This window comes from Trachymyrmex cornetzi, unplaced genomic scaffold (assembly GCF_001594075.2).
Source record: "Trachymyrmex cornetzi isolate Tcor2-1 unplaced genomic scaffold, Tcor1.1 scaffold129, whole genome shotgun sequence".
Classification (NCBI taxonomy): domain Eukaryota; kingdom Metazoa; phylum Arthropoda; class Insecta; order Hymenoptera; family Formicidae; genus Trachymyrmex; species Trachymyrmex cornetzi.
Genome location: NW_017295861.1, coordinates 1474117 through 1487395, shown reverse-complemented (window position 1 = coordinate 1487395; position 13279 = coordinate 1474117). Strand labels below are relative to the sequence as shown.

Genomic DNA, 13279 nt, shown 5'->3' with positions numbered 1-13279 from the left:
AAGATCTTCACGCCGCGCGTGTCACAAGGGAAAATATAGAAGAGAGAAAAAAAGGGTTGGAGAAGAATATGAGCATTAGCATACATGACGACGAAAAAAAAAAAAAAAAAAAAAAAACAGATAAGACGATCTCAAAACGGATATTAGTCAGGGGATCAAAGGGAAGAGGTAATGTGTACGCATAATATCTGGCGTGCTCGTTAGAGACGAGAGACGATTATTTCACTTATTCATCTTGGCGAAAATGTAGAAAATAATGGAGAACGACGACACAGAGACGAGCGAGCGTGCGTGACTCTTTTACAGGTATATAGTTAACTCTGAGACCACAAAGAATATTAGACTTCGCTCCCTCCGGGCAAAACTGTAATCTTTGATTACGTAATACGATACAATATCGTAAACATACGTACATAAGAAATGAGAATCTGCATTGGGACATTGCAGAAATAAAGACCCTTGCAATTAATGCACACCAAGCAATTAAAAGCGAATAATATGCGAACGAGGAAAGAAGATTCGTAAAATTGCAAAAGTAATGTAAGGATTCGCGTAAATCTTTTCACGTATTTTTTAATTAAAGTTTCTATCTCTCTCTTTCTTTCTCTCAGCAAACATAGGTACAAAATGTAGAAATTTGCAGACTAAACGGAAGGTTATTTCTAAGCTTAGTATATATTATATAATAATTTCAATATTCGAAACTCAACAACTGTATAATAGACGCGGCAGCAACAAATTATCTTAAAACTAATGAAAGATTGCAGGTAAAAGATTAAAGAAAACAACAGCATGGATTAATAGCGCATTGTAGTCGCCGTTTGTATTCGCGCGCATAAATGATCTCGTTAAAAATTTATTAATCACGACCGAGAACGCGAAGATCAAAGAGCAGAAAGTAGGTAGTATGCATGCACATTATTCGGCGCATGCAGTGCTCGTTACGGGGTAGGATAATTCGATCTACTCACCTCTACGAGGGTGATGAGGATGATGAAGAGAGGTGGTGGGCAGCATGTGTAGTGATCGGCGTAGTATTTTCGGTCCCGCTCCTCCGTGAGGAATTCATCGCCGATCATGCGGACCATCCTGAAAGCACAAATCGCAATAAAGTTTAAAATCATATGCAACGATATTTGCACGCGTTAAATTAATGTGAATATAAAACTATATATATTCTATTTAGTATATAGCATATCTCCTCCTTTCTCTTCCCTTTTCAATTATATAAAAAGATTTTTTTTATAAAATAAATGTGCTGTTATCTATAATAATTTGAATTTTGCCCAAACAATTCTTATAAATTTTGTATTCATTATAATAAAAATGGAATAATGTGCATATCAAAGAATGGTAACTACTTGTGTGTAAATACGTGTAAATCGAATTTATTCACATTACTGCGAGGAGCATCTACCAAATATAATATGTAATTTTCCATTAATCGATTCATTGTACCGTGTAAAAATATCATGCATAACTAATTATTATGTATTAGCAAATAAATTATTCTCTTGTCGCTAGAGATAAATGTGTTTTCCAAGATGAAATTTATAATAGCATTTTATGTGTACACTATTGCTGTGCTGTACGCCACGCGCACATATAAACGCGATCGAATATTTTCAATTAAACTTCACCATAGTATTTCATTTCAGAAGAGTTCAACACGAAAAAATAACCTGCAGCGCGCGCAATCGAATCTTTTGAGCCAAATTTCGCGAAACGACTTCGTTTACGTGCGTTGGACATAAAAAAAAAATATATAAAACAACCAATCTATAAATTGAATGTAAACGCGGTTATATTCCCACAAGGTAATCTATACAGTATTTATCTAAAACGTACAACTGGCATTTACTTCAATAATTTTTACTCTTCCGAAAAGTTTTTTAATTGAACGAGAGTAGTAGTTACAGCGTGTTTGATTACACCGCGCGAAATACAAGTAATTCGAAAAAAAAAAATCCAGCTGTTCTTTTGTAGGACATTAATAACCAAACGATTTAGTGAAAACATTCGACAGATACCTAAATTCAAGATGGCGACCAAAAAATAATTGTCCACATCTAGAAATGTTTTCATTAATTCAGGTTATTCTATTGTTCCAATTGGTAATAACTCGGTACAATAGCGCAGAGTGAACAACAAAGTCATCATTTTGAACATTGTTATTTTGGAAAGCGTCTTTTCGTTGATAACAGCGCCAGCTGCCTCGTAGCGCTATTGTTGCTACAATTTCATGTTGCATCTATCAACGGATGAATACTCGGAGTTAGAACGCGCATGTAATCGGTAAACGCTACAGTAACAAGTTATATTCAGACAATTAAAAAAACAAAAAATTGTTTCCCCATCTCGTCGGATATGTATCCGTAGTCAACTAAAATTTGTAACGTAATCGAGTTTAATTAATAATGAGAATGTAATTGGAAGTTTAAATTTACGAAGCTATTTCTCGAACGAACAGGCGAAAAGTATAAACGTGGAAAACTTAATTGCGCGTACAAGCAGACAAACATTACGAAGAAAAAGTGTGTAATTGTGCTTAACAGTAATGTAGTTGAAACAAAATGATAAAAATGACACGCCGCAAAACGTTAAAGAGAAAATTTACCTAGTTAATGATTTGCTTCGTGAAAATTAATATTTTATAGGAATTAATATTTATAATATTGTTTAATAATTATAGTATATTATAATCATATATACATAAAATATAGCCATCAGATTTATACGATTCCAAAGCCGACATTCGAGGCAGGAATCATTCAAGTGATTACGTAGAAAATAGGGCTATACTTTTTGCACAAGACTACATAACTTGAAAAATAATCCGTAGGAAATCTTCCAGAGAGTATTCTGAAACTAATCGCCAGCCTTCTGTAGCAATTTTAGTCTTACGAGGCGCCTCGTTAATCGTCGCCAGGGGTAGCGAAATAATGAGGAATTAACTTCGGTGAACCTCCTCCGTCGGTCGATTCCCGAAGAAAAGAAAAATACTCTCGCGAACAATTACGCGCAAACTCTCTGCTACCTATAGCCTTCATTATCCTAGAGTATTCTTTTCCCCTCATTTACGACTTTCGTTACGAATGAACGCCTGGAGGAAACATTGCCGGAAAATCCTTCCTAAAGAATAGCAGTAAGTGGCGATGAAAGATTCTTTGCATACAAATATTAGTTATTTCCCAACAGTTGCTTCAATTCTCCATTTTTTATAGTGTCATCAAATCACTTTGGATTTGAATTTTCCCAAAATGAGTTCCTTACATATAAAAGGTTCCATAAAACTATTACGCGAAATACAGTGTTAAATTCATAATGTCAAATTATACTTAATTTGAGTTATTTTTAATCATTTCTATAAATCTCTCTCTCTCTCTCTCTCTCTCTCTCTCTCTCTCTCTCTCGTCACTGTTTCTAATCAATATATCGTTAATTTGAATAAAACAATGAAGTTAAACAATTTAATTCAAAAAAATGTATTCACGATTCAAATTTAGTTTATTATTTATTAAGTATATACATTAATGTTGTTTAATGATAAATTATAAATTAATAAAAACTAATAAGTTTTTTTAGACTCCTTTAATTAAAATAATTAATAAATCCATAAAAAATATACTACAGGCAATAGGAGTCGACGTTGGTTATCAATTAGCGCAATTTTTCTTAATACTAAAAATATAAACCTTAACTTTGAACGTTTCCACTCATGGTTTGAGTCTTCATCAGCAATCTTTCCCCCCAGCGCAACGATTGGAGTATTGCATGACAAAATAATATCTCCAACGTATTTCTTCTCAAAAATTGAACCGTTTACTGTTGTGAGGTAAGTCACATACTCACAAAGTTAGAAAGCTGCAGAGTGGCAATGAGAACTCAAGCTCGTTGCGCTAGGGGGAAAGATTGCTGATGAAGATTCAAACTATGAGTGGAAACGTTCAAAGTTAAGGTTTATATTTTTAGTATTAAGAAAAATTGCGCTAATTGATAACCAACGTCGACTCCTATTGCCTGTAGTATATTTTTTATGGTCTCATTAATGTTGTTTACTTTGAAACTAACCGCAGAAATGGACTAATTTACATTTTGACACACATGGAAGTTAAAAATAACAAAATGTTATTTGACCCGATGGGGCCACCCATGACATTTAGCAGTATAATAAATAGATACATATCACAGAAAATCATTTTTTTCGAATTGCTGTAATCGTAATAATTATAAGTTCTGAAAAAAATAAGGTTTCGCATGTCAAAATAAAAAATTCAAAAAGTTACAAGTTTCTTTGAACTCAAGCACTATTCATTTTCCCCGCTTTTTTTCGTCCCGATCGTGACGACGACGACAATGAACGACGATGGAGCGGATAAAATAATGCACGAGACGAGGCCGTCGGTTAAGCATACAAACGACACTGATAAATCGACTACGCTGATCGCGGGTCGTGGAAAAAATCCGATATCACGTACGAGCATGGTAATAAAAAACACAATCTAAATTCGGACGTGGCGCGAAGGGAGGGCGGCACGACGATCTGGGAGGAAAGTGGCGCGGGCGGTCGGTACGGTGTAAGCGCCTTTATACCTGGCTTCTCTCCGCGATGCTATCTCTCCCGTTACGTAGGAGCGTAGAATAATTACGAAGAAATATTGGCCCGTAACTCAGTCCACTATCCATAATATCTGCAACGTTTATGGCGCCAGGGAGATAAACCATCCTCCCGTCTCCCGCTATCTGGTGGCGCGTGCGCCACCGCGCTGCGACCGCACCACCACCGTTTCGGTTCGCTTCCCGGTTGGGTTTCGAGATGCACGTGCGGATGGTGAGTACTTGTGCACGCTGAGTACTTACAGCACATGCACTTACGTGACAACCGGCGCACACGACTACCGCGATCGGATTGATCAGCGATTAGTCGAAGCACGAGCATTTGATTGCATTTTGCCTGAAGACGAGTTAAAATAAAATGTTTCGCACGATTTAAACTTGTAAAATTAAGTTCAAATTAAAACTTCACAAATTTTAATTTGTTTAATTAGACGTGAAATTACCGTTAACGTCCAATGAATTGAGCCGTTGACGGTATAATTAAATTTATTTAATAATATTAAAGTATTGCAATGTGTTTGCATATAAAGTAAAATTACAGGTATAATGAATACTTTATATTTTATATCTGATATTTTTATGCAAATATTATATTATAACAATGAGCGATATATTATAACATCAACTCTTTTGTTTTTTTAATAATATCGATAAAATGCAACATATAATAATATAATATATAAAAACGAGAATTTTCAATTTATTTTCAATAGGAAACAGCAGGAACTAAGATTTATCTGTTAAATTTAAACGTAATTTAAACCAAAAAATCTCATCTTGTTTATATCAACCTTATCTTGCCAATTTCTACGTACTAATTTTACTACATTGATAAAATATTAATATATTCCATGGCAGTTGTATAATATTATGGATATAAATTACAAACGCTGTGGAAAAAGTAAGCATAAAATACATAAAACATTGGACACATATGTTTACAGCGCCATATTATTCAAGCCCTAGTAAACATTCGTTACAAACAGTTTCAGCTAATGAAAATCTGTGCTTGTAATGAGCATTTTATTTTCATATAATCGTGACATCCACGCCAATTAAAAGGCATCAGCGCGGAAATCTATTCTGCGTGACACGCGTATCACGAGATACATATATCGCATCCTGCCCCTTGTGAAGAGAAATATGTATATTTATATACAAAATATTTATATTTATATTTATACATATATATAATATAAAATATAAGTTACCTTCATACCTCGGTAAATACATAATCTCTTTCACAGTCAATCTGTCTTTAATTACTCTAGTTCACATACTAATGGAAATCTGTTATCGTTTCATAGATATGTAATTTACTGCTGAAAATCACATTTGAGAAGAATACGTTCGAACAAATCTCCTTTTATAATAATTCCATGCAAATCCAATGACGACATTCGTGATGATAAAACGTTAAACTTGTGCTAACTTCCTTTACTCTTTGCGTAAATTAAATCTTTTTAAACTATAAGTTAACTTTAAAGTACGACACAAAAGAAGATATGGAAAGAAAAGATTTTCTTATTGTTATATAACTAAATAAAGAATAACCTATAGATAATATTATAAATGATATCGAGGAGATATTACGTACTTGAAAGCTAAAGTGGAAAGCTGCCCGCTGTGCTGCAATCAAGCAACGAGTGGCATCTTCCGTCAATTCAAAAAAAAGCGAGAGAAGGAAAGACCGGAAACTTTCTTTCTAATAAAATTCTAGTAAAAGTCTGACATGGCTGGCGGTTCGCGGTAAACGCACATTTAATTGCAGGTATGCCGCGCGAGACATTGTAGATCGCACAAGCGATTTCCAATTAGCGATATGACTGATATACTAGGGTTCAAGGAAACAGGTCGAGAAAGGGGTCGTCTGCATATGAAACATTGACTCGAAGTACAGGTGGTTAAGCGCACGCTCGATGCCTGCTGCTTATAGGTCGAAAGAGAAAAAAAAATGTAGAAGAATGGAAGGAAGAGAGAATGAAAGACCGAAATACATTCAAGAGAGAGAGAGAGAGAGAGAGAGAGAGAGAGAACCGTTTCAAGGATACTGATTAATTGCACTAGCGGGGTGTATCGAGACTCGTCTGTTGGCCTGCAGAATTGCAAACGAGCTACACCGAATTGATTGAATGCACCGGTGTTTCGGGAAAAAGTCCAGCGACCGCATATAACGACGACTTGTTATGTGTTTACACCGGGATCAGGTTTCAATTTCGGTGTCTCAATTACGGATAATCGTGAGAAAAAAAGAAACAGAGAAACAATCCAAGATCCACGATCGAGCGACTAATATACTCAGAGACCCATCTACTTTATCCGGAGTAATTAGTGCGCGCGGTTAAGAATAAGTCGGCGCGTTCGAGCCCGCTAAAAATTGCCAGTTATGGAAATTGCAGCGAGGAAGCGGCGCTATCTTTATCAAGAAGTTCCGCCGAGTTGTTCCCGCCCAAGTTACAGTATGAATTTTATACGCTTCTTGAATTTTCAGGGTCTAATAAATGTGATTAAGGCATCCTAAAGATCTCGACGAGCTACTACTCGCTCGATCCAATAATTACTGTGTAAGAACAAGTAGAAACAAAATTAATTATGAAATTATTATGGAGTTATAAAGCAAAGAGGAGACATGGTATACTTTAATTTTCCAAACTCAAAATTACACAACCTACAAACGCTTCATAAGCTTCGTAACACGTAACCCGCATCTTTAAAATAAAAGAGATACCTCTCCTTCTCTTTTATTTTTATTTATCGCACGATCATGGTTTTATTAAAACAGTAAATTACAGTGCAAAATTATACCGATTAAAAACATTTCAATCAGCAAGAAATTGTTTATTTTTTCATACAATGCTTTTAATAATTTAGATAATATTGCAACTAAATTTTTTAAAAACCAATTACATATATTAAATTTATATCTCATTAGTGTGCAATAATTCATAATGTAACAGAATTGTATTTTATTCGATTGCTCTCGGCGAAATATTATAGATAAGCGATTTGCAGTTTGGCTGGCACACGATCGTTTCGCGAATCGAATCCAACAAAATATATTTTAACATAGTATTTCATATCTCGTCGTTGACACAGTGTACTTTTGAAGACTGAAACATTGTTCTGCCATCGCGTTATCCGCGCACTGACATGATGAATATTCATAGATCGCGCCGCATCCATTTGTCACTTCTTTTAAAGAGTTTTCCCGGCATACCACTTTCGTAATGTAATGTTTCTCGAATGTATTTACTCTGTGATGGAAGGAAGAGGACACGCTGCCAGAAAATTCAATTGCATCTTTTTAGTCTGTCAACTCGATATTCATAAAATACTTTCATAAACACCAGGTGATTTAAAAATTAAATTGTGTTCAAACACAATTTTCCCGGAAAAGTAAAATAATTTCGACATGCAGCTGCATTGTTACAATATTTCAACACGAAAAAAAGTAGAACGTTATCTATATCAATAAATTTACTGTGTTATTACAACAAATATATCTATAATCGTTAATTTTATTCAGCTGTACAACTTTGTTAATTTAACATAGGAAAATAGTTCAGCGCTGTATAAATTTGCTGAATCAATGAAGTTTTTAATTGTTTTAATAAATCTTTTTTTTTTCGCGAATGCTTACTTCTCGTCTGTTATTACCTGTTTACCTTTTCATAATTATAATTTTTCAATAATTATAACTAAATAAATTTATGTTAAAAATTACAATATCTCTATTTGAGTCGTACGCGTCGTAGCAGCGGTTGAGCGGCCCTAGAGGAACGAAGAAAAGTGACTTTTCCCATTTCTCAGTGTCAGCACAGCATCTCTATCTGCTGGCAGTCTCGAAGACGAAAGGCGGAAAACGGTTACGACGACGATGGCGAGGCTGTCCCAGAAGCTTCACGAACGCGGCTCGCTGGCTCACGTCCGTACGCACGTGTGCGTATATATGTGTAATTTTCTTGTTTCTGCAGCCATGGTCATGAGGAAAATGCAGCGGTAGGCGGACAACGATATTATCAAATTGGTTCCGCGAGTTTTCCGTGAGACGCCTCCGCAAAGTCGCCGGTTGGGACGGCGAAGTAAGAAACTGACCCACATCGGAGCGGCTAAAGTAAGAGCCGGTAACGACCTTAACTATCTTGCCGAACTATCGTCTCTAATTACTAAACGAACAAGGAGCGGTCCCGTTGCTCTTTTGAGCGATCGCGAAACTTCAGCTTTCTTTGCGCCACGCGAGTGCTGTAAATTTTCGCTGTTCGATAATTTTAATATAATTTTCCTCTGGAAAATATAAATTATGTTGCAATTAAGTACTTGTAATTATCTACTGAACACTTAAAAAGTTACAGTTAAAAAGATTAATCCTATTTTACATGTATACTACACAAAATGTTCAGTTAACGCAATATCTCCAGATATTTCTCGCGTAAGTCGAGGAATATCCCTCGAGATACGCGTGCTCCACTTTGAGAAAGGCCTAATTGAAGCATTATGCGAGGCTATGTTGGTTCCGCGAATGTCTTGTCAAAATAGTATAAAGCGGAAGTTAGAGGCACAGCCTGGCAAAAAGGCGATCTATCGCAACTACTGGACATCGCGTGCTTCTCGCTGCGTTGCTGTCGTGTTAATATCGCTTTAATCTTACTACGGGGGTAATATCACGCAAAGTCACGAAGCCGAATCAAATGAATTCTTTAGAAGTTCATTTCATAAGTTATTATAACTCGGGAAGTTAGGAGCGCGATGAGTCGACGCGAACTTTTAAAAACTTCGCGTGCACTCGCCGAATTTCTTTACGAATTTCTTTGTGCTTCAGTTAATCCAGAAATGCGCCGTTGCGATATATATATATATATATATATAACTTAGTACCGATATCGTATCGTGTATAAGAAATTATAAAGAAATATATTAAATGCCCCAAAACGATAAATATTTTAAACACAAATGTTTGGTAATCTTTTAACTCTAGATATATAAAATATATATTTCTGAAACATCAACATCTTTCAATTTAAAAAAGCAGCTAAGTTCATGCAAAATTATTAGGTTTATGCTGAATTTTGTTGTAAAAGTCGATCGGGTCGTAATAAAGGTCGTAATAGTAACTTACAAAAGCCATTTAATCGTTATCTTTGTGCTAGTAAATATAAAAAAAATTTCTTACACAAAGATTTTGGAATATTTTTGTGTCTATTGGGAATAAAATGTTATAAAGGGATTATTAAAATCGTACATATTGCATATAAAAGTATCTTTATATTAAGAAAACAAATAAACTCTGGCAGGCGCGTAAAATGTGCGAGTAAATAATTCCGGTACGATATCAACTTGCTGCGTATATCAACTTGCGCATATTGCTGCGGCAAGATTAAAATGCTATTTATCGCACGCGCGCAGCAATACAAACAAAATTACAAATGCGAGTAAAGTGCGAATAAATAATTTCCTATGTGAGCCTCCTCTTTTTGGCACATATTCGTGCTTTTCCAGCGCGGCACAACCTCGCACAATATATCGCGCGGATGTATTCTACGTTATTATTCGATGTAAAACGAGGAAATATTTCTTGGAATAACTTGATATCCAGAAAGATTGGATCAAGTGGTTTCGGTTAAGCTCGTTCCTTTGTAAAAATCGCTCAAGCGAATCCTTTCGGGACGAGTATACGAGCCTTATTCTCCGCTTATTCTAATATGCTGTCCTATAGCACGACAAGAAGATTCTCGAAGATAAAAATCCATGAGCACTATAAAGAGTTCGCAGAAAATCATATAATTTTTCCATAAAGAAAAAGAAGATTAAATTAAAACTTTTCAATAATGTTATATGCGTGTAATAAATCTATATCAAACATTCAAATTTTATTTTATAAACAATATCATTCCCTTATTTCGAAAACACAACTACAAAAACATAATTTTCAAATTATTATCATGAACGAGTTATATACAGATTACTCTATCGATCATCAAAAGCAAACTAACTCAACTTTACAGTCCGTCCATCAAAAATTAATACACTTGGGTTGCAGAACAAAAATGATAAAAATAACATTTGCTCATATTTCTAAAAGTATAAAATCTTTTTACCGATATTATTTGATTATAATCAATAATTTGCTGTAAATTGAAAACTAGTTTTACCTGTTTTTTTAAAAATGTGATTCTTGAATTTACTTTTAAAATATGTATATAAGGGAATGATATACACAAAACAACGTATCTCTATGCAAATAAATTTATAATAAAGAATAAAAACTAATTTATAATACACTGAGAGAAATGTTTTGTACCAATAACCAAACTCTAATCGTCCTAGCTTTATACAGGTCGAATTTCTCTTACGAGAAGACACGCCATCTCTGATAGTTCCACGAAACACTTTTTACTCTACCATAGTGGATTATTTTATTGAAATTACTAAAAGAATACTTATTTTGTAATGGCAACCAAATTTCACATTTTTATTTACAAAACGTAAGTAACTAAATAAACTTGCATTATTAAATAAAAAAATTTTGCTCATCTAACAAAAAAATATTATATTTTGTTATTTTAACAAAATAATCCAATAATAATCGGCCATTTGTGAATAATTCTCTTTTTTTTATTATATCTTTTTTCAGTGTAAAACTAAGAAATGTCGCTATATTAAAGAATTATCCATTAATTAGGTTTTTTTGTAAAAATAAACATTTTTGTGTGTGAAAATAAAGTAACGATCGTATACGCCTCTCGAGAAAAATCCTGTCGACGCCGATGTAAACGATCAACAATCAAAAGCGAGAAACGGAATCGAGTTCTCGGTCGATGTGTACGCTCGCGTGCAGCTGCAGATTGGGTATCTCGTACTGACAGAATAGAATAGAATAGAATATGGAAGGCGTCTAACGCGCGGCGGGCCGTGCACGCGGATATCCATCGCAGCGTGCATGTAAAGCGCATAAAAGCCGATCAGAGTGAAGCGGTACGAGACTCGTATCCGTCGCGTTATACATGTTCGTTTAATGCCTCGCGACGCGCGTCGAATCCGGAAAGAGTCCGCGTGATTGCGAACGAAAATGTAGCTCGATAGACCTCATTCTACACTCACTTACCAAATTGATAGAACCGAGACGAGAATTGGATATCTTCCTTCCGAGTGTATTTATTATCATTATTACTATCTTTTATATACATATATTGTTAATAGACAAAACGATATTACAGTTCGTTCGTACCTAATCTTCAATTTTGCTCGTACTATGAGAGACAAGTTTTCAATATTTGTGACTATTTATAAGTACATTAGTACATTACATGCTATAATTACATGCCGTAATTATGGTTATTAGTAATAATAACTGTTTGTATAGTTCTATCAACAAATATGTATGTACATTGTACATGTAGTTGACACCGAAAATGATATAGCAATTGCAACCATTATTATAGTAATAATAACTGAAATTTCTAGTCATATATATAGCAATATTGCAACTATTATTATAGTAACAATAACTGAAATTGCTAGTCATTTCCGGTGCATATGAACTCATACATATTTAGTTATTATTACTATTATTGTAGTAATTATAATCATAATTGTACTATATAATTATAATCACAAAAAATATTCTCTCATGGACAAACACAACACACACATGGTAAATTCAACAAAATTAACAAAACAATATCAAATAATGAAATAAATACTGTATGATATTATTAAATAAAGACTCATTTTCTCTCACTCTCTCCAAATTCCAATTGAATTTTCAATAAATCACAACGCGCGTTTCCCATACAAACAGATACGCAAGTTACATTGCCGCCGGGAGAATTTAATCCGGATTTCCAAGTTATCGGATTTCCAAGTCTCCAGTCACCAGCGGTCACTATGATCATCTAGGTAACCAGTCCGCCAGTGGCAAACGGAGAAGACGATGCGAGGATGGACGCGAGGCGGAGTGGAGGACGAGCGGAGGGTGAATATGACACTCTTGGATCACACATGGATAGAGAGAGAGAGCTTACGCTCCACGTGACCGAGGAGGCATGAAATTGCGCTCAGGTCGCGGCATATTAGATTATTAGGAATCCACGCGAGAGCATCCACCGACGTCGTCCTGGGCCGGTATCCCTCGTGGGAGTGCACGAGGCAAATTTCATGATAAATCAAACAGCGACGACGGTAGAGCCACGACGGTTTCGTGCCCGCTGGGGGCAACGGGAAATTTTCGCCTGAGCAACCGTAAAGTCGCAGAGCGCGATAGCGTTCTAATTGGGAGATAAATTCGAAGAAATAAGATCTAGTTTCAAATATTATAGTGATAGAATACTGGAGAAATTGTATTACATCCATGAGAGAGGAAGTAAGAAAAGATGAATGGAGAAGAAAACTCTTCGAGAGTCCAAAAGCAAAGCATTTAAGAACGTTAGAACAGTAAAAAAAATAATCTTCACTGCAGATCCCTAAGAAATATCACTTTTTAAGAAATTTTGCTCTTTGTTTTTGAATATCCTGTTTTAATCCTTCGTTTGCAGTCATATTTCCACCTTCTCCGTCTGCAATCTGGATCTTTTTGTCCGACTCAAGTTTTTTTTTTCTATTTTAGGATTAAAAAAAATTGTCAAATATGAGGAAAAATTTGTAATTGGTCAATTCTTCTCAACAA

At 35.0% G+C, this 13279-nt stretch overlaps 1 protein-coding gene across 1 annotated transcript in view; it reads right to left on the bottom strand.

Annotated features, from left to right (window-relative positions):
• The window catches only part of stet (stem cell tumor), a 449207-nt gene that overhangs the window by 121223 nt on the left and 314705 nt on the right, over positions 1–13279 (bottom strand). Inside the window, exon 6 of the mRNA XM_018522193.1 lies at positions 972–1089. Coding sequence (XP_018377695.1) covers positions 972–1089 — 118 coding nt within the window. The remainder of the gene's footprint in view (positions 1–971; positions 1090–13279) is intronic.